This window comes from Lycorma delicatula, chromosome 3, assembly GCF_047948215.1.
Source record: "Lycorma delicatula isolate Av1 chromosome 3, ASM4794821v1, whole genome shotgun sequence".
In the NCBI taxonomy this organism is placed as follows: Eukaryota; Metazoa; Arthropoda; class Insecta; order Hemiptera; family Fulgoridae; genus Lycorma; species Lycorma delicatula.
Window position 1 is genome coordinate 77,191,022 of NC_134457.1, and position 23,555 is coordinate 77,214,576.

The 23,555-nt window shown below is 30.8% G+C and overlaps 1 protein-coding gene across 1 annotated transcript in view; it reads right to left on the reverse strand.

Annotated features, from left to right (window-relative positions):
• Window positions 1–2,206: 2,206 nt before the first annotated feature.
• LOC142321719 (cell adhesion molecule Dscam2-like) overlaps window positions 2,207–23,555 on the reverse strand; it is a 187,715-nt gene continuing 166,366 nt past the window's right edge. The window contains exons 22-28 of the mRNA XM_075360021.1: window positions 22,566–22,856; window positions 20,444–20,579; window positions 18,461–18,627; window positions 15,065–15,250; window positions 6,682–6,855; window positions 5,148–5,256; window positions 2,207–2,343 (exon numbers count right to left, since the gene is read on the reverse strand). Coding sequence (XP_075216136.1) covers window positions 5,153–5,256; window positions 6,682–6,855; window positions 15,065–15,250; window positions 18,461–18,627; window positions 20,444–20,579; window positions 22,566–22,856 — 1,058 coding nt within the window. The 3' untranslated portion in view covers window positions 2,207–2,343; window positions 5,148–5,152. The remainder of the gene's footprint in view (window positions 2,344–5,147; window positions 5,257–6,681; window positions 6,856–15,064; window positions 15,251–18,460; window positions 18,628–20,443; window positions 20,580–22,565; window positions 22,857–23,555) is intronic.

Genomic DNA, 23,555 nt, shown 5'->3' on the forward strand with positions numbered 1-23,555 from the left:
TCTACTAATTACACTCTTATATTTACTCTCTTTAGTTGATTCTGACTCTTCTATTTAGTTTATTGATGTTGACAAACTTCACTGCATACATCCTGTTTTTAACAAACCCCCAAAGAAAAAATTGAAGGGCATAACATCAGGGTATTGTGGTGGCCAGGGAATTGGTCTATCACTGCCAATCCAATGTTGAGGAAATTATTCATCTAGATAGCCCCTAACATGTAAAAACCAGTGTTATGGTGCACCATCTTGTTGGAAGTAAACACTGGGTTGCTGATTTTTCAATTTATGGTACTATGTACTCTTGTAACATGCAAATAACTAGTGCTAGTAACTACTGGCTTGGTGAAGAAGAATGGTCTGATCACTTCATAAGCACTCAACAGAACAAAAATTAATTTTTGGGCTTTCATGTTTGGTTTTTGAATGGCATGAGGGTTCTTGACATCCGAAATCCAACAATTATGATGGTTAATGTTACTAGACATGATAGGTTCATTCATAAAATGTGACTAATCAGATATAAAGTAACTTCTTTAGAGAAGATTACTTTTTCTAAAAATACATTATTTTCTTTCACTTAATGTCTATGGTGAAACTGCAACGGCGTGGTTTATTGTCATCTTCAATTGCATATACCACATGAATTTTATATGCATGAAGTTTTAGGCACTCTTGTAGAATCTTCGCAATTATCGATTCTGGCATTCCTAGTTCTAAACTCTAATGACGAGTCAATTTACCTGGGCTTCTGAAAAGTTTCTTATACTCAATCCACAACTTCCTTGGAGTTAGGAGGTCTGCCAGCACCTTATTTATGTACTACGCTTCCTGTATCCTTAAACTGCTGACACCAACGTTTAAAAGAGTATTTATCAGGAGGATCATGGCTGTACTATAAGCGTAAACATTTACAAACAATTATAACAGATCTGCTCTCGTGAAACCATAGTATGCGCATTGCTTTCTCTTGCACAGTAGCCAATGTTCAACTGACAATCTCCCCTGTCATTACATCTTGCTGAACTGACAATCTCCCCTGTCATTACATCTTGCTGGTGTGTTCATTCAAGATCATCAGTAACTACAATTTCTTTACTAATGTTTGAACAAATTCAATGCATGCTACATTGCTTTGTTCATTTTTATTATCTTCTAAAATGCGCAGAAAAATTTATTTTCACCTATATTTAATTTTGTAACTGTTTTTGACTTTGTGTTATTGTGTTACTGCTTCTCTATATATACATATATTTATTTATTTATTACTGAAATTTATATTTTTAAGATTCATATTATTTTTCTGTATTGTTAAGTTAAATTTTAATTCTACTAATATAACCATCTAGTAAAATATGAGCTAAGACAATATTCCCTTAATTTTATCATGAAAGTATTTTCACAGGATCCTGCTTCCATAGTCATGATTGAAATATTGAATTAAACTGCATATTAAAAATATTGAAATAAACCATTTACATGGTGTTATAAAAAATACATTACTATATGTAACACAATATATATTCTGTGTTATATGTATATATATATATATATATATGTTTAGTATTTGTATTTATTTCTCTGTAACCTACTTATATGCAGTAATATTGTTTCAGAAGCCGAGCTGTAAAAGTTAATGTACATTCAGTACCATAACTAATGGTTGTAGGTAGATAACCTGCCATGAAACATTAAGTCATTCCTGAAAATTGCATTACTAATTTCAGAAATAAAATGCATCCCATGTCAGGCTATTGTGTTGATTAGGAGAAAATTGTTAACAGTAAATTATAGTGTACAATTATTATTTTTTTCTAAAATTCTACTCTATCCTGTTACAAAAGCAATTTTAGTATTAAAAATATAACTATTTAAAATATTAAAAAAAATTAATTTATTACAAAGTTGTTTTTATTTTTAAAGAATTAAGTAAATTTGTAACCATTATTACCAACCAATCACTAATTAATACAGAAAAAAAGCTTCTTGGTAAGTAATGCACTCACTAGTCAGTAATGATGTATATAATGCTAATAATGTGTTATCACAATGCTAACAATGTACGTAATGTAATAATGTACTATTAGACCATGATACTGAGTATAAAAAGTATTTATATTTTAAATAAGATTAAAGTTTTTAATGTATATGTTTCAACCGAAAAACTGACTTGCAAAAGCGAGGTAATAAACTTGCCTTTTCACTAGATTTGATAACTGTTGTTCTAATTGCTCATGGCGAAGAACTCGTAGTCCCCCACAGTCTTGATCACATTCTGTTTCTGAGAGTTCCTGGCTATCTGAGAAACCCACAGGAGGTTGTAAAGGGACACATTCTTGTAATCTATATAGCAGAATTATAATTAAACTACTGGCATTTTTAAATTAAAAAAATACACAAAAATGTGTTTGAAAGAGAGATTAATAAAAAATGTACAATCATGACAATAATCTATTTAAGCAAAACTAATCATGCCTGGGACAATCTTATTACAACTGGTTCACAGCTTTTTTCAATTTAAATAAACAACCTTCTAACAACTAATCACATACTTCCATTGACTATTATATTGTTGAAAATCCTCTCTTCCTTATCAGTTCAAAGTAAACGTTTTTATCATTAAAAACTCTAGTTTTGGCAGACCGTAATATTTATGTATTATAATTTCTTTGTTTGAAAGATTATATCCTATGAATTTTAATTCATTTGTATTTGTATACTCAATCCCATATACACTTTTGTATATTGTCCCAAACTGATTTATACAGTAAACTGCTTTTCAATTATCAATTTTCAACTAATGACTTACACATTTACTAAAAATATGAACATTGTGTAATAAAATATAAAGTTCAGTTTGATAAAAAGTTATTAAATTTTAAAAAATAGACCTTTTTAGATATAACAATTTCTAATTATATGTAGATAAATTCCTAATCAGTACAGAATTATCACGCAGCTCCTTCCTCAAAGGTCTTTGTGATGAAGCCATTGCTTAATAGTGTTTATCTGAAAGTTATCATCTTTATTATAATGGTTCAGAAATCCACTTAACCTTCCACTACTTTAGAAGGATGCTACATGCATCCTTGTAAGAAATATCATTTCATGTATTGGAAGCTATTATATGAATTACAATATGTGTCTTCATAAATAAGAACACAATTCCTTATTTGTGAATGGAAATCAAAGCCATAAACTTATTTTATTGTATTAATATATTATGATAATTTATCTCTCTTTCAGATTTACTGAGTAATATCAGTAATAAAAAATCTATAACCTTTCCTAAAACATAATACTTAATGATATTTATAAATTTCTTTTTTATTGTTAAATTATACAGAAACAGTAAAATATGATAATCTAAACCAAATTTTCTTGAGGATTCTAATATAAGTTATATTCTTCATTTCAGTAACATGTACATTGAAAAACCTAGATCCTTTAAACATTTTATTATAATTGGCTAATCAATGCTTGATAAAGTGGTATCTAGAAAAAATAAGATTAGAATGTAAAGATAAAGACAATTCTTGGCATAAGTGTCTCCTTAAAGAATATTTACTAGTAAGTAACAATATATAAGTCAGAAGACCTACACAGATTCTGAAACTGTGTAAGCATTACACATCTTCTGAAGCTGTGTTATTGTAAGCATTACAATAACTGTGATTTTAAAAACATAATAGAGACCAGGTGGTATGAAGAAATCATTGATTTAAAATTATTGCAGCTGTATCAGAGTGATTTATGAAGAATGTAATCAATTATTTTTTTAACTTCTATGTGTTTATTACCATAAACAATGCTGTTTTACACTGAACATAAAACTGTGTGTTTTGTTACTTCTTTTGTCTTTTACACCAAATTTTTCTATTAAAAATATAAAATTTAAAAACTATTAAAAATATTAGTTCTGAGATCTATTTTAATCAATTTTTCAGCTCAGATTTCACAGAAAACCACTAAATCTACCACTTAACTTGGATCCCAAGAATTACAGTCTGGTTTAATTTTACCAAGGGCACAGAAATCAAGGCGAAATCTTTCACCAGCCAACACTTGCTAACAAAGCGTTTCAGAATCTATGTTTATATAAACTTATTTATATTCACCAGTAGAACATGTCCAGAAAAATTGATACATTCTTTGTGAATCACTCTATATATTCATTTGGTAAAAAAATGAATACAAATCAATTGTTTCCCTCTTCTAACTACCTCCTAAGCAACTTATCAATAATGTGTATTTTTGTCAACAGACTCTTCATTGAGGAAAATATAGTAATATTGAAATTCATGGTTTCCTAAATCATGGCTGTATTTTATCAAAATCATTTGATAATGTTTATTTTTATTTTGTAATATATTTTTTATTTACCATCAGAGTAGAAGTAAATTCTAATTTCAGAGTTAGTCAATCATACCTCGATATCAATACATTTTTAAATTGTTTTCTTTTCTGTTGGCTTATTCTTTTTTATAGTAGGAGCCAGTATTGTTTAACACCATTCAGTGAATGGATTATTAAACCTCACTTTGGCTGTTGGCATCTTATCTTATTCCATACCCTCAATTTTCAGGATGATATTCCTGAGATGTCCACAAATTGAGTGGTTATCAGTAGTATGGAAACTTTAAGACGATAAGGGTAGTAAACTATATGCTGTTGTAGTTTACTTTTTTACACATGACTATGTGCTTTTTTGTTTTATAAAAATGATTCCATTTATAAAATAACTAATCATATTTGAGTGGTAAAATAAAACTGATACAGGACATCAATGCACATACACCTTTAAAATTAATGACAGAAATTAATTTTAAAGCAAATCCAAATTATATTTTGGTTTTTGATTTGATAAAAATTAGGATTTTGTTCTTGAAACTTTCTTAAAGATTTCCTATGTAAAATCTATATTTCTTATAATAGACTTGACCAGAAAGATTGATATCTGGCTATTGCAAAAAAGTCCTGTCAAGTGATTACTGTGCCTATCAGATAAAGTTAGACTTCCCTCTTATAGAGTCAGTTTAATGGAAAAATTACAAAACAATGAAAAATTGTTTAATGGCATCATTTTTTTGATTTAGTTATTTTGGTAACTTATAAACAAACATGGGGTTCGGTGGATAAGCACCTACTTGCGCTACCTTGGAGAAACCCCTCTTCTTGTTCTGTGTTTCCTGCTGATTTCTGGAGAAACTTCAGCAGACTCTGTGCTTGAATCTTGATCAAACATAGTTGAGCCACCTGAAATGGAAATTACTTTTTTTATTTTATTGTTTCTTTTCTAAATGCTGATGATCACATAATCACACCAATAATCACACCTAGCTTTTTCATTTTAATATCAATTTTTTTATACTGTGTTATTCTTAATAGTTTAATTTTTTTTTTAAATAGCATTTTAGAGGCAAAATGCTATTTTTATAGTTAAAACTATATTTTTTAATTATAAGGAGAAAAACAAAATTTTTTTCTATACATTCAAAACATTTTCAACATTATTTAAAAAAGTATAAAATGTGTTCAAAAAATTTGCCTTAAATTTATTTGAATCTCAGTAAAATTGTAGGTGCAAAGACTACAACAAATATTTAAGTGTTCCCTGAATATTCTGTTAATCTAAAAGTGTTGCTATGATGGATGCTGGCTATGATGTTCAAAGCTGATAACTTTATGATTATAATTATCATAAATACAGTAGAGTTCCTGATTGGTATAACTATGCAGTCTGTCACCTTAATCCGTTGGGCTACACCAGCTTCTTCATTAAATAACTATGCAGTCACAAAAATTCAACAGCTTTCCACTAAGTATCAGCTACACATAATGAATACCAACATTTGGCAGGCATATGTGTTGTCAGAAGCTAGCCAAACTTTTCCTGAGATTTCACACAACATTTGATGCAAACACTTTTCTTTTGTATATTTATTCTGATAAATCATCATGCAACAAGTACATTAAAGCAAACAAACATAATTGCCATCAAAGCTGGCATATGGTTTTTACTCCAATCAGTTTTCCAGCTACTGCTGGGTCTGGGTATGTGTGTGTGTATAAGCAAATGCAATTACCACTACTTGGCCTGACACAGCTGCAGATGTAGTACAATGTAAGTGTAAATGTACCAGTAAACATAGAGTCTGGAACAGACTCAGGTCAACCACTCCTGAGACGTATGGTTAATTGAAACCCAACTACCAAAGAATACTGGTATCCACAATCTACCACTCAAATCCATATAAAGGCCTTATACAAAGACTTGAACATTAGAACTCTCAACTTCAAAAATCAGCTTATTTTGCAATGACGAGTTTAAATTTTCTCAATGATGATAATATATAAGATATTTGTCCCAATGCAAAGTGTGTCAGATACATTTATCAATTATTTCTTGAATTTTTATTTATTCTGCTAAATAATGGTCATAGTTCATTGAGTGTTTTTAATGTTGACTTTCAGTTTCTAACCTCATCTACGATACTTCCATTATAAGCAAATATAGTATTCAGTTATGTAAATTTATATCAGAATAAAGTTAATGAAATAAAGCAAAAAAATGATTGTAGGTAAACATTTTAATATGTTTATTCTGCTGCAATTTAATCACTTAGGCAAATGATTTAAGATGAGCAATATATTTAATATGAATGTAATTTCATTATCTACCTGCACTACGTAACCTATGTGCAGGTGTTCGCTGAGAATGCTGAGAATGAGGCTTATCTCCACTGCTGTCAGAATCAGACATAAAGACTGAGTTGTTTCCGCCGCCGGCCATGTTCCCACCTCCTCCTTTTCTCCCCACTGGAAGGGTCTGTTGCGTCGAGATGCACGAGATCTCTAACAGAAAACAATCTCTTAATCTGTTAGCACAATATTACAAAATAATTTTGTTAATCTAAACTTTCAAAACTGTTCATACTTTATATTATAAACAAGAAAAATTATTAATTAATTTTTATATTAAAAACAAGAAAAAAATATTAATTCTAACTGTTAATATTCATAACTGTTAATTCTAACAAATATTTCATGTAATATTTTTGTTATTATATCATGCTCCTTGTTAAAGCTGCAATAACCAGGCTAACAGAAAAAATGGAGCTTCTGGAGATTAATAAGTAAAAGAAAAAGCCACTGCTTTTCTATCAAACCTGGATTTAGCAAAGTATTTTTAATTAATCTACACGTGTAATTTGTTACTACAATTTATTGTTGTTTTAAATTTCTGACTAAATAACACATTTATTATTATTATAAGTAATCTTTTTTACAGACCATTCATTATATCAAAAAACATATGCAGATAATTAAAAACATCTCAACAGTCTAAAAAAAATTCCAACTATGATTTAATTTATCAGTAATTCATTCTCATTAATACAGTTATAATTAAAAGGTATTTTTTAACTGTTTTTGATTTTTTCTTCCAATTTTATTATCTAACCTGCATGAACAGAAAAAAAAGTAAAATATTTAATTTTATACATGAGCACTTTCCATCATCCAGCCAAAAAATGATTTGTTAAAAAAATGCCCAGACAAGGTAAGTTTTTTTTTTTTTAATGAAATAAAAAGTTAACAAATTTCATTTCTTCATAAATTATGTACGTAAAAATTTTTATTCAAATTCACAACTCTTTTTACTTTATATCAATGTTTTATGGTATAACACTATTGAAATACTGCATATAAATAAATATTGTGAATTGTAAATTATGCGAATATCACTTTAGTTAATAACTTAGTAGTCTTCCAGAAAATTATAGTGTAATGAATGTCAGTTAAAATTTCGAACAAAAATATTGTTTATAAATTAAATACTAGCAGAAAATAGGCAATAAGATAAGATAATATTAAAGTTTCCTGAAAATGTATTTCATCACATAAGTGTGATATTTATTACCTGTTGAGTGTTTTATCTTTATTTAGCATACTTCAAGTATCAACATTTTCAGTGACGAGGTCTTGATTTATTACTATTATTTTAATTTCCTTATTATAGCACACTTCTTGAAAATGTGATGAAAAATATCAAAAATTTTCCTGAATGAAGTTTTTATTTTTTTAACCAGAAATCAGTGGTTAAAAAGAAAGAAAGATCTTAAATAAGTATTTTCTTATGATTTTTTTTTTTTTTTTTTAGGGAGAAAAACAGTTGGACGTTATTATCGCCCGGAAAATAAATAAATAAAAGTAATTAAAGTTGTTAGATAAAATTAAAACTTAAAACTACTATCACAGGAAACAAAATCCAGAATGGGTGTAAAAGGCCCATTCTCGGATAACAAAAACACTAACATGTAACTTAGAACTACGTTAAAACTATCATATTAAAAATAAATAAAACTTAAAACTAAAAAAGGAGATAAAACTTAAAACTATTATGTTTAAAGTCTTACAACTAATATCACAAAAATCTTACAACTAATATCACAGATGAATTTAAAAAGCATAAAAAAAAAACAAAAAAATATGAATATATATATATATATATAAAAAAAAAAAAAAAATCCGATAGGGAGTGTAAAAGGCTCGCTACTCGGATAACAAAAACAATACATAGGACTAAAGTAATTAAATTTTTATATTATGTTAGATTTTTTGTATTAACCCTATACTACGCAAAAACAGAAACATCCGGTTTAAAACCTCTTTATCATTACACAAGATACCACGGATGTTTCTGGGTAGTTTAAATTTACGACGCAACGCCGCATAACATATGCAATCCACGAGTATGTGGCGCACAGTCACGCGGTAGTTGCATCGTGCGCATAGAGGTGCTTGTCCTCTTGTAAACAGGTACTCGTGTGTGACCCTCGTGTGTCCTATCCGCAATCAACAGAGAACTACTTCCTCACGCCGGCCGGGGTTTTCTGTATGAGGAGTCCCATGGTAACACAGAATCTTTAATCTGACGGAGTTTATTATCAACGGTAGCCGTCCAGTCACCTTGCCACCTTGCTCTTAGTAATTGTATTACACAGTTAATGAAATCAGAAGTAGCAACTCGGGTGGTGAAAGCAGGCTGGTTACATGCTTCTTTGGCAGCGAAATCTGCATGTTCATTACCTGGAATCCCTATGTGGCTGACCCAGCAAAAACTTAATTCTGTGTTGCGATTATTCAACTCAGCGATTGTGTTGTAAATTTCAATGACGATAGGATGTTTGGAATAAAAGTTTTTTTAAGGCTTGGAGAGCACTACACGAGTCACTGCAAATAAGAATTTTTCTATATTTAGGGTTAATGATGTTTAGAGCCTTATTTATGGCGTATAGTTCAGCGGTAAACACACTCGTAATACCGGCTAGACCAACCATATAAGTTCTTTCATTGACAACAAATGCACACCCAACTGTATCGTTTTGTTTCGATCCATCAGTGTATACAACCGCATCTGGTTTCATCTTGGAGAGAACACACTGAAACATTTGCTGAAAGACAATAGATGATGTTGACTGTTTATTGTATGTCGTAAGGTCAAAATTAAAATTTATAAGGTTTATTCTCCATGGAGGATATGAGCAAGAATACATAGGAAAGAATGACGGTGTGTGTACATTTATATGTTGCAGCAGACGCCGGGTACGGACACCTACAGGTGCAGTACGACGTGGATGGTCCTCATACTTTCCTAGATTAGGATTTCTAAAGACTGAGTCAAGAGCCGGGAGATTTGGCTGTCCTCTGAGACGAGCAAAATAAGATAATAAAAGCTGGTCTCGTCTATCCCAAAGTGATGGTTCACCACAGTCTACAAGTAAGCTTGCGACAGGACTTGATCTAAACGCGCCTGTGGCAAGCCGAAGGAAAGCATGATGTACACTATCCAGCATTTTAAGCACGAATTGACGAGCTGAAGAGTAGGCGACACAATCATAATCTAAACGGGAGCGAACAAAGGAATAGTAAAAACGTATCATACATGACCTATCGGCTCCTCAGTTGGTGTTAGTAAGGACTCGCATCATCTCTAGAAGTTTGGAACATTTTGTTTTCAATTCTTTTAAATGTTTGACCCAAGTAAGATGGCTATCAAAAAATAAACCTAAAAACTTGACGTAAGTAGAGATAGTAATAGTCTCTCCGCAGAAAAATTTGCGGAATAGAAGGGTTTCGTAGCCGAGAAAAAAACTACACATTTTGTTTTTTCAGGTGAAAATGTGAAAACAGTAATCCTGGACCAAGCTTCAAGGTGAGATATAATGTTCTGCAGTAGTCTCTGTGCTGTAGGTGTTGAACGGGTTGCAATGTAGATAGCAAAGTCGTCAGCAAATAGAGAACATGAGACAGGAGCCTGCACCCATTTGGTAATATCGTTTATGGCTACAGAAAATAAGGTGGCACTTATACACTACCTTGGGGCACTCCATTCTCCAAGATGACACTATCTTCTTCTTCTTCTTCTTTTCTTTCTTTTACTTGTTTAGCCTCCGGTAACTACCGTTTAGATAATTCTTCAGAGGATGAATGAGGATGATATGTATGAGTATAAATGAAGTGTTAGTCTTGTACATTCTCAGTTCGACCATTCCTGAGATGTGTGGTTAATTGAAACCCAACCACCAAAGAACACCGGTATCCACGATCTAGTATTCAAATCCGTGTAAAAATATCTGACTTTACTAGGACTTTAACGCTGTAACTCTCGACTTCCAAATCAGCTGATTTGGGAAGACGCGTTAACCACAAGATGACACTATCTGAGAGCGAATCATCCACACGAACACAAGCCGTTCGGTGATTTAAGAATCCACGGATAAAAGCAAGCATATTGCCCTTGATTCCCCATTCTTTGAGAGTGTTAAGAATACCACGTCGCCAGGCTGTCATACGCCTTTTTTATATCGAAGAAGATAGCGACGAGGTGCTGCCGATTTAGGAAAGCGTTTTGTATGGCTGTTTCTAGTGACACTAAATGGTCAATAGAAGATCGTCCTTGTCGAAAACCACACTGTTCTGGAGATAGAAAGCCATGTTTCTCCAAGTACCATGTAAGTCTGCGGTTTACCATTCTCTACATTATTTTACACAAAATGCTTGTTAATGAAATAGGGCGGTAGCTTGAGGGGTTGGTTTGGTCTTTACCAGGTTTTAGTACTGGTATAATAAATGCTTCTGACCAGCCGGGTGGGAAGACTTGTTCGGAGAATAAACCGTTGAAAATATTCAAAAGTTGTTGTAGTGCCGAATTAGGAAGGTGTGAAGCATGGAAAGGCAAATGTTGTCCGGTCCAGGGGAAGTGTTCCGTGAGTTTTTAAGTGCATGTAACAATTCTTTAAATACGAATGGAGTGTTTAATTCACCAACCGAATCACCAATGTTTTACAATAATACTTCTATTTGTATCTTGTACCGTTGAAAATCGTTATTATATGATGAGGTGAGAGACACCGAGCGGAAAGATTTTGCTAGACTATTTGCCAGTTCCGAGGGTGATGAAAGGAGTTCTCCTTCATCAGTAAGACCGAGAATAGATTGTTTCGGTGATCCGAAAATTGCACGAATTTTCTTCCATACAGTAGACTTGGGAGAAGTGCGTGAGATAGTGCTTACGTATTTCGACCATGAATTTCTCTTAGCGTCCAAGAATACTCGACGGCACACCGCTCTAGCCCTGCGGTATAAATTTAGATGTTCTGTTGTAGGCCTACGATTAAATTTGCGTAGTGCCTGCCGTCGATTCCTAATAGCATATTTGCAATCATCGTTCCACCATGGAACGAAAGGACGTCTAGGATTACCCGATGTTTGTGGGATATATCTGTTGGCATTCTCAAGTATCATGGACGTAAAAGAAGAATATTGGTCGAGGATGTTCGCTCCATCGTCATACTGAGATTGGAATGCTTTATGGTATCCGTTCCAATCTGCCTTTTCAACAATCCATCTCCGTGGCCTTCTTTTAATCTCGCATTCTACACCGAAACCAATAATAATTGGTCTATGATCACTGCCGTGAAAGTAATCACAAACAGACCAATTAAAATGAGGGAGCACATTCGGTGAGCATATGGAAAAGATCAAGGTTAGATACAGTACCAGTTGATAAGGACATGAATGTGTGTGATCCATTATTCAGTAGGCAAAGGTCAAAGTCTTGTCTCAATCTGTTTATCATATTTCCTCGAGTGAAGCAGAAGGTTGAGCCCCAGGAAATATGATGAGCATTGAAGTATCCTACTATTAACGATGGAGATGGTATTTGCGTGAGGAGATTTGAGACATCTAAAGCACTGAACTCAGTGTTCGGTGAGAGATACAGATTGCAGATATGCAATTTGAAGGGAATAGAGACCTTTACTGCAATAGCAGGAATGGCAGTGGTTAGTTGAATTCTTGTAGCTGACACCCCGTTCTTCATGAAAATCGCTACTCCACCACTCTCCCTACTGTCTACTAGGCAGTCGCATCTCTCACAGAAGTATCCCCTGAGTAATTGGGTCATGTTGTAGCAGGTGAGTCTCTTGGAAACACATGATTAGTGGATCATGTGTGTGCGCTAGTACTCTAATATATCTTCAATGCGGGACCGAATACCTCTAACATTCCACTGAATAATGTTCATAAGTGTAAAAAAAATAAATAAAAAAATAAAATAATTAAATTTCGGAAATTATATAAAAATTAGTTGTACGTGATTCGGTTTTTCTTTTTTGTATTTTTTATTTTAAAGAACTCCGATGCCCTAGGGTCGAGTGGTTCTTCAAACATATCCTCCAGTATATGAGGTGATGGTGGAGGAGATTTATTTGAATGGGATGCTGCAGTTAACATCCCAGAGGGGGTGGTTATGTGGGTTCCCTTTACGGGGAGCTTATTAGGTGGCTTACTGCCAGCTGTGATAGTCGCTACTCATACTGGTACGACTTTGGGAGCAGGAACTTTCGTGTGTATCACACTGTTGGATTCACTAACTGCGACGAAAGACGTTTTATTCATTTTTGTCAGCTCTGAGATAGTGGCTGTAAGTGAAACTACTTGATCAGAAAGCATCTGAACAAGTTTTTTAAGTTCATTGCAGGATCCGCACTGCTGATTATTAACGTTTGTAAGAGTTTGTTTCGATGTAGCGGTAGCAAAAGATACATCTGGTTTAACCAGGTTCCGTGAATTATTTAACCTTTTGTATTCTCTTCGTGCGGCCGGGAAAGATAGCTTTTGCTCCGTACAGATTTTGAGAATTGCCTTTTCTTCTTTAAAGATTGGGCAATCTCGGGAGCGGGCTGTATGTGGACCACTGCAGTTTGCGCATTTTTCACTTTCTTCGCAGTTCGTGTCATTGTGAACTTCTTTAGCACATCGAGCACAGATCTCAGTTTCTGTACAAGATGTTGTAGTGTGACCAAAACCTTGGCATCTGAAACATCGCCGTGGGTTGGGTATGAATGGTCGTAACCCGAACCGAGAGGTAACCCACTTTAATCTTTTCTGTTAGAACAGGGAGATTGAATGTTAATATAAGAGACGGTGTCAGTTCTTCTGTGCCGTTCTGCCGTTTCATAATACGTTTCACTTCAACATCATCTTGGTGGCAAAGCTCGTCAACTATTTCAGTGATATCTATATCTAAAAGGTCTCGACAAAAAATTACACCCCGGCTCGTATTTAAAGTTTTGTGGCTTTCTGCACTTATATTTATACCACCCATACTACGGAGACGTAAGATAGATCGACTCTGTTCATCGTTGAATGTTTCGATCAGAATCGATCCGTCGCGTAATTTCCTGATGTTCTTCGGGGAGCCACTTGCACCTGTTATAGTTTTGTTTATTAGGAAAGGTGAAACCTTTTGGAGGGGGCCACCTTCCTGACTATTTCGGAGAACAACGAATCGAATATTTTTAGAGTTCAAGTCTAAAGATTTGCAGTACTCTTCGATAGGACTTTTATCCTCGTCAGACAAAGCTGATCGAGGTCTCTTCACAAGACTTAATTTGGTGGTTTTTTCAGATGGACCACCAACCATCTTGGAATTTAATATAGGAACAGAAATTTTGGTCCCACGAGTACCGGCGAAAAATGGACCACTCCAGCAGAGCGCACGCGTACTGGAGCTAGAGTTAAGTGCAACTGGTTTCGCCCTGGTGCCCAGAGGACATCGTTCGAGACTCACTACGTAGAGCCATTCACCGATCGGCACGATTTGTTCCCACCTTGGGTTACGGTTGCGTTTCATAAGATGTCGCAACACCACCGAGTGTTAGTGTAAGAAATATCAATGTAGGATGTTGTTGTGTAATTGTGTAAGTGTGTATGTTGTAATTTATGTAGTGTTCTTGGTGTAGTATATGTGCATGATGTAAAGTGTTCTGCAGCTCACTGTATAGTGGGAAGAAAAGCTGCAGAGGCTAAGCCCGTGGGGACGCCAATCCCCAAAGTCTTAAAGAATAAGACTTCCCGTCGGAGATTTTCTTATGATGCTTAGGTGTATGGAGATGTATAAGTGGGGCACAAGTAGTTGAAAGAAAAAAAAATCATGTTGATCAATGATGAGCAAAGGCAACCCTTTAATCTGCTCAAAATGTAAAAATATTGCCAAAATTTGAGAAGCAGTCTTTGTCTGTCTGCTCCTAAGGAGCAGACAGACAAGATAGAAATAACATAATTATTTCTATGTTAACTTATTTTAGTCCCCCAACACTAACTTTAATAACTTGTTCCTGTTTCCAAAAATGAAATTGAAATTAAAGGACAACACGCTTTAAAACCTTTCAAAGGATACTGTGTAATATGAGCTCTGAAACTTAAAAAGAGCTTAAAGGCTTATACTGCTTCTGCATACCTCCAGGACCACTATTAGGTATTACTTCAGAGGATGTGATGAATGACAATTTTTTTAGCATGTGAAAATGCCAAGCCTGACCAGGATTTGAACCCAGGACCTCCGGATGAAAGGCCGAGACACTACCACTTGCACCACAGAGGCTGGCTCTCTCTGCATATGACTTAACTATAATTTATCTAACATGCTGCATACTTTCTAATTGTGTTTTATTTTTGTTTTTGTTTTAAATAAAAACTGCAAAATAAATGTGATTACCTAAATTAAGAACATCTTGTGGAATTTTTGCTGAACTTGATTTGGATCTCCCTCTTGAATAATGATATTCTTTCATTGGTCTACCCTCATAACAATCATGTTGACTAAATGTTTGGAACTGAAGAGAATGAGCTGCAGCCTGATTTGGAAGACTAAAAGTAGCATATGGACTAATTTCATAATCGCCTAAATTAATAAAAAAACCAAGGTAACAATTAGAACATAATATTTTTTTTTAGAAAGTTAAAACACATATACTTACAGAATAAATATGTTTTTCAAAATTAAATTGGTTTAGTGCATTTATATGAAATGTAATTATTAACCAGTTCCAAAAAATCTAAATAATGTCAAATGCATTTTATATTAGGCTGTTTATTCTTTGTAAGAGTAGTATATTTTGTTAACAATTGTTTCTGAGTAGCTAAGTTTTTATTGCAGTAAACTTAATATGATTAATTTTTTGATTCAAGTATAATTTTCTTATCAAATAATTTATTTTCTATATCTTTTGAGTAGTTTTCAATGTTATGTTAGACTGACAGTCTAAGTATTGACTATTATACAGTCCGTTTTAACAAACTGTCACTCACATATTGTGATACAGTAGTAGTATCAAATTAAAAAAAATCCAATAAAAAAGAAAACAGATTTATAAAAAAGAAACCTATCCAATTCAACTGAATTGAACAGGCTATGACCTGTTCAGTTAAGTTTCAGACGCAAGCCATTTCTTCATGTGAGTGAAGAGATGAAAATCACTTTGCACCCTGTCTGGGCTGTAAGGTGATGATCAAAAATGTCCCACTGGAATTAATTCAGAAGTTCTTGAGTTCTTTGAGCATTCACCATTCAATATAAGGATGAGCATTGCCCTTACAGTGAATGAAAAAACATCAGTTGACAGCATACTGTGACATTTGTTCTAATTGGCTCGCCTAAATTCTTCAACATTTCACAGGATCCTTGTGTTGCAATACTTCAATGATGATGATGAACTTCAAAATGCTGTGAAATGATGGTTAAGTACCCAAGCAGCTGAATTTTTTGAAGTTTGTAAATTAGTGAAATGTTAAGACAAATGCTTGAATCTAAAATGGCGACTATGTTGAAATATAGTTAAAAGGTATAATTCTAAGTTGTATATAATAAAATATTTTTATCTATGCAGATTTTTTATTTACAGCTGAACAGAGGTTATTTTCCGAATTACCCTCGTTTAATTAGATATTCAACTGCATAAAGCAGCAAAACACAGGTGTTCATTATTTATCATTATTTCTTGATTAGTAAATTTTTATTATACTGTAGTAATTTTATTACAGATATATATTACAAATAAAATCTCAGTGGCGTTCAAACAAGAAAAGTGATGTATTAGTGGATTGTATATATACAACTCTACATCAAGGTGAGTGCTACAGCACATATGACAACTATAAAATACAAATTTTCTAGCAAAATCTAAAAAAATTAATCTGAATAAAAAACAGTCAATGGATTGATCTTGGTTCCCTCCCTTCTGGATCACAACCACTCATTTTTCATAAGTGGAGTTGGTGAGAATGTTACTCTTCCTGTGGGCATGTTTGAATACTCTTATTGATGTTGAAGACAACCTCTTATTCCTCTGATAATCTAATGTAATATACTTTGGTGCTCAGTTAACCAAGTTTTCCTACTGAATATAATACATATGGAGATGCATATTGTACTTACAACATATAAAACATCAATGTTTTAGGATATTCTAAAACTAAAGCCTTCTTCTGAATAACTTTTAAAATATTTTTAATGAAACTACACTACATACAATATTAAATGGGTGGAATGACTGCCACAGGAAGTTTTTGAAAATTTATTACAACAATGGGTTAAAAAATGGTGAAGTACCGACAAGGTGATGGAAAATAACTTTGAATAGACTTATATTAATACAACACTTTTAAGAATTTTGACATCAATCTTCACATTTTTACCGATAAAATTAAGATATTTTGTAAAGGGGAGCATTACTTTTGGAATGCACTTTATAAAAACTATTTTATTTGTTCTTTAATATAAAATTTTTTGTTAAAAAGTACTTCTAAAATACTTCGTAATACAACACTGTGATCCCATATCACAGTAATAGTTTTTATTACTTTTTATGTGTTTATGAGGTTGTCTTTACTTTTCTAGTTTTATATAACGAATTTTGTTTTTTTATAATTTAAATCGATTCTATGTAATTGTTTAATTGTTTTTCTATACAGATTTTGTTTAATTTCTTATCTTTTCAGATAATTATTAAAAAAAAAAAAAAAATTATATATACATATCAAAAAATCAAAATAGACTGAAAATCCCTGAGGACAAATCTTAAAAACTTGATAATATTATTAAATTTGGTGTACATGTACCCAAAATTATATTCAATAATATAAATTATTAATTATATTTAAATAAATTAAAGAAAGACTTGAAAACATGCACAAAATTGTTAGGCTGCATAATTTTTGCAATCCACTTTAACAATCTAAACCAAAAGGCTTAAAATTTTATCTAAACATAATAATATGATAAAACTAATATTTGCAAAGATATTAATGATTAAAAATTTAATGGCTGTCATTTTGGAATTTTCAAAGGTAAGATTTTAAAACTTATTATTTTGTAGAAGATGATAATGGGGACATGTGTATCAGATTCAATTAAAATATCTCAATCTCTTCTTAAATATAAATTTTTATTAAAAATACACAAAAGAGTGAGAAAGAAAATTAATAGAAAAAGACATTTGTCTATATGAATTTTTTTTGTTTATTTTGATATCCTGAATTAATCCTTAGGTTTGGCAATTCCCAGAACAATGCAGTTTGTTATTATTTGTTGTTTATTTGACAGTTCATTTATTTAAGAATTTAATTTTTCTTAAAATTGGTATTTAATTTTAAGGTTATGTTTTTGTTTGAAATGGCAGTAATTGAAAAAAGAATGAGAACAATATCTGAAATCTCAGTTATGATTAAGTCAATATTCCTGGACTTTTTGTATATTTGTGTTTGTAAACATATTTTAAAAAACCTACCGTGTTTTCTTCTTCTGTATTTTAGAGGAAAAAAATTAATGTATTGGAAGAAAAATAACAATAGTTGTGAAAAAGCTCGGGTATTATTTTTCACCTATAAATTGATTTCTTTTAGTAAAGTAGAAACGTACTAAATTTAGTATCCATTTTCACTTTCCCATGAAACTTATGAATATTTTTGGAAATATAGAGCCATAAAGTAGACAATGTACCAAGAAAATGTAATGCGTTTCTAAATTTTTTTTTGTAAAATTGAGAAAAAGTAATTATAAAAAAAACAAAATATTTTATACAAATAATAATATAAACCTAAATTAAATTATTACCTGCATTATCATTTGGTATATGAGAATTGTGATTATGAATAAGTTCTCCTTTTTGTGATGGTGATGGAGTATGAGATTGTATTTGCTGATTGGTATTTCTTTGGTTTTCTAACTCCATAAGACTTTTACTACCAGAACTTTCAGCAGCCTTATAACCTGAGTATTGCCTGAAATAGGAATAAATGTTCAATATTGCATTTCTTAAGTCATTTTAATTTATTAAGAATAGATGAAATATTAAGAAAAAAATTATTTGATTATTCTTGATGAATGTTTCATTTATTTCTGAGAAATTAATATTCACAAATTATACCAGAAGTCTTAATTATGCCACTTTATGACATGATGATATTTCTATATAGCAAAACATTTATAGACTATTTTTAGTCATAAACTGTATATTTCTTTAACAGCAAGGTTTAAATTATAAAAGTCATTTGAATTTATATTATCATAGGGTTTTACAAGTAAAATTTACTAATGATAGTCGATCAAATTCCAGTACTTAGTTTTATTAAATTAATTTCATTTTTCTTATAAAGAAAAAAAGGATTAAAAAAGAAGAATGTATACTGCCTCAATAATCACATGTTTTAATCTATTACTGAAGTCATCATTTTTTTAAGGCCAGATAATATTTTTATAAAGCTCCTGGCTTCCATTTCTGAATATATTGGGAATAATAATTTGCTCTTTCTTTTCTCCCACCCCTCTCACTCACTGTATAGATCAGTAATCCTTTTGAACCCTGGCTATAATTATTGAGGTTATTTTAGAAAGTGTTTTTCTTCATAATGTTTTTTTTTTCTTCAAATCTACAAATTTAAACCATATGTGATATTTTCAGCACTACACATTCTCACTTTCTTTCTCAAATAGTTAGGGTTTATCTAATATATGATAATTAATTAATAATATATTTTTAGGAAGGATTATTAAATTAGGATCACATAAAAATTAGTTAAAATTTGGATAAAGCTGCGTGTAATTTACAAGAGCTTTTAAATTTCCAAATTTAAAATTCCACTTTTTTCATAATTAGTTTTAAAACAACTTGTTTTTTCAGTGGAATTAAGTTTTGTCTCTATAGATCTATGTAGACAAATATTGTTATAAAAGAAATGTATTTTATTTGAAAACTGAATTATTATTTACAAATCTGATATATCATATAAAAATATTATTTGTAATTAAATTATTTTTGTGTTCAATATAATTTAATTTAAAAAAAAAAAAATATTACGTAATGCTTACAATTTTAATGAAAATTTTTAATCTATTTGAACCAAAATATTTTCCTCTGTATAACTGAATGAAATCATAAAAATAAACAGTGCATTTTTTAATGTAACTAAGATGGTATTTTATAAGACAGTATTTTAATCTTATGATCTCAACCACTTCTAATCTAATTTCTTAGATGTTGAATGGAAGAACAGTAGGCTACATATTAACTGATGCATACTTAATTTATTAATGCAATTCCTTTTCTACTGTAGCATTTGCTATTGACATCAATTAAGTTCTGAATGAACTTTTGTTTTTAAGTAAGTATTCTAATCTGTCATCCACAGGAAATATACAAAACAAACATAATTGACATAATTTTTAATTAGATTAATTATGTGAATTCTAAAATCTCTTATACCTTAAAAAAAAATTATAAATAAATAAAGGAATATCACAATGAAAAATCCTATTGCTATAGATGAACTTATTTTGCGATTACTACTTTTATTTTATTTTTATTTGCTGCAAATTTAATGTTAAAAGAAGTTCTGAAATATATCTTAAGGGTATACATTCATCTGTTGTCCATATTGTATGACTAAATTATGCTGGTGTTTGAACTGGGATTATAATATTAAAAATAACTAAAATAGTTACCATTTTTACCCTAAAAATCATACATAAAATAAGTGTTATTTTCTCTGTAATATAAACTAAAAAATAAAAGGAATTGTTTTTTAAACAATAAATTACCTTTTTCGAGACAGGACACAAGCACAAAATGTTAAAGCCACTGTACATAGAACTCCAGAGATGACTGGTACTATCACATTGAGATCTGCTAAAGATGTTGAGGGCTCTTCAGGAATAAGTTCCAGTGGTATTACCTCTGAAAAAATGTGTTATAGAATTTCAAGTAAAAAGTAGCTAAATGAAGTAAGATGAGATGAGATTTTTTAATAATGTCATTTTAACATGTTCTTAAAATAATGATAATCTGTACAATATTTTCTGTTATATAAGAATTTTACACTATTTATCACCTTATCATTTGGGAATAAATCACACTTCCTACACTATTTTCAACTTTAGTACTGTTAGTAGCATACTAATATTATAGAAATCAACTCTTTTAATAATGCTATTAACTTTTTAATGACTCAATTGCATAAGTAATATTTAACTTTATGTGCATCACTTGTTTATATCTACATTCTCCTAAAGAATTTACCATATCATCTAATGATGTCATTCTTCTTATTCTTTTATACCCATAAAAACTATGTAACTGTTTTATCTGACTTCTGTAGGTGTATAAACAAAAATCTGGTTGTTTATTAAAAATTGCAATGTGATTAGCAAGCTTGCTTTTAAATTAACTGGTTTTAACCTTAATCTCTCCTAAGGGTCTAGCAGTTTTGTAGTGATCATTTCATTCATCTTTCATACTTATGATTACAAACATACATCGTCCCAATATAATAAACAATCAGGTCTCTGCCACCCATTATTCTAAGTCAAAATTATTTTTCATCTCTGTTACTGAATTAGTGCTATTGCAAATTTATTTTTTTCCAGTTCACTTTAGTTTTTTTTTTAAAATACTTGAGCCACTCGTTCTACTCTAACTGAAATTAAAATGTTATCATTTTTCTCCGTCTTCCTTTTTTTTCAGTACCTATGATTAGTTGTTATGAGGTGAAGAGCAAAGTGGAAATTTATATTATATAAACTTAATGTTTTTAGGAGTTCTATTTAGCATTAGTGAAACATTCATTAGTTGCACCAGTGAAGAAACAAGGTCATTTATTATATTTACAATTAGTTTATTGGGACTTAATAGTTGATTTCTCTGTTAAGTTTACCAGAAAACAATACAGAAATAGATAACACTACTGCCTAATTATTCACTCCAGCCAAAAAAAAAAAAATAATAATAATAAATATAATAACTAAATATAATGATGATAAAAACTTCTCATAAATAATTTTGTTTGTTTCTAGGTAGACCTAACTGGCAGGATATTACTCATTTTACAGAATTAAGTTATATAATTCTTTTCCTCTTAAAAAAAAGTATAATACAAAAAATTATACTATAGAAAGGGAGAAATATAATTGCTGTTGGATTTTGCTCCACTGTTACTAATATATATACACCTAATAGCAGCAACTGGTTAATTGTTACAAATAAGTTTAATTTAAGAAAAATAAGATTAATAATTATAGTTACTACAAAAATATAAAATAAATACAATTAGTATCTAATTCTGCCCTAAATAAAAATAAATTGATTCCAAGCCAAAGGGGAAAAACCTCAGGTATCTAAACATATAAAAACTAAATATTTATTTGTATTTTTATAAAAATAACCATAAAAATGTTTAATTAAATCTGCTAAAGCTTCTGAATAAATGAATTTTATAATTATAAGATAAGATTAATGAGAATGGAAGTGCAAAATTATATTACACGACTGTAATACTGTATTTTTATAATACTTTCATTTGTATCAACTTGAAAAAATAATCATTACAACATTAAATGAACTTTATTTTGATGTTGAATCAAGGTAGAGATTGAGATTTTGGAATTTCTTTTGCTCAGTTTATTAAAACAGTAGAATTGAAATGCAAGATTAACATATGTTCACCAGCTGCATTAAATAAAAAACTATTACTATAAAATTATAATATTGAAAACCTATGTTATAGGAGAACAAAGAGTAAGTACTTTCTTACTTCCACAAAAGAACCTTTTTTCCTAAATTATTATATTTTAATGCAAAAGCGATAAAAAGATAAGAAATAATAACAAATAAGGTACTATAAAATCAAATAATATAGCGGTAAAGATATTCTTATTAAAATCATACCTCCTGATTTTGATCTTGTGGCAAATATATATTCGTGACTGGTACTTCCAGCATCAGAGTAGGCTGATATATGAAGATGATACCTGGTGGCTGGAATTAAATTTGAAAGTTGTATATCGTCATGAGCTGGGAGGTTGCTACCAAAGCTTTGCCACTGTGTGTCACCATGAGCTCGATGCATTACTTTAAAGTATAATAATGGGCAACCTCTGTCAGGCCAACTTTCAAGAAATACCATTGCAGAAGTAGAATTAACTGCAATTAACTCTTCTTGTCCTGGAATTCCAGGTACTGAAAAAAGATATCAGTTCACATAATTAATGTTTAATAGAATTTTTCAAAAAGAAGTAAAATGTTATTTTATACAGATTTAAGTGGATCAACAACTGTACTCTGTATAATAAACAACTATCAATAGATTTCTTCTTCTCTGTATACAACCCTACATTGATTATGGATAATCTTCTTAGTTTATTTTAGCCTTTAATCATTAAAGAGTTCAGATATAATGGAGAAATCAAAGGAACTTTTATAGATAATGTAAATATAAAGTGAATAAGTAAAAAAATGATAATGAAATACACCTCTCTAATCTTTGGGCCTTCCAGTAATGTTAAGGATTTAAATGAATAGAGAAGCTGATATGATGACTAAGTGAGTAGTACGAATAGGCTGAACAATGACTTTAAGTGAGTAGTATGAGTAGCAGAGTAATCACTATCACTCTACAGCAAAAGAAAAAAGTTTTATTCTAAAACAAAATACATGATGATAGAAGAAGAGCAACTCTACAGACATACACTGTTTAATAACAATGATAAAAAATTACTGGTATAAAAATATTTTGCTAATTTTTCATCTCAATAGATCTTATTGAATATCAATTGATAATTTTGTCTCAAAAAAAAATAAAAATAACAGAGGGTCATATACTGTAGAGTTAGAATAAACTAATAAATATCAGTAGAAATATGTCTGAGATAAATCTGT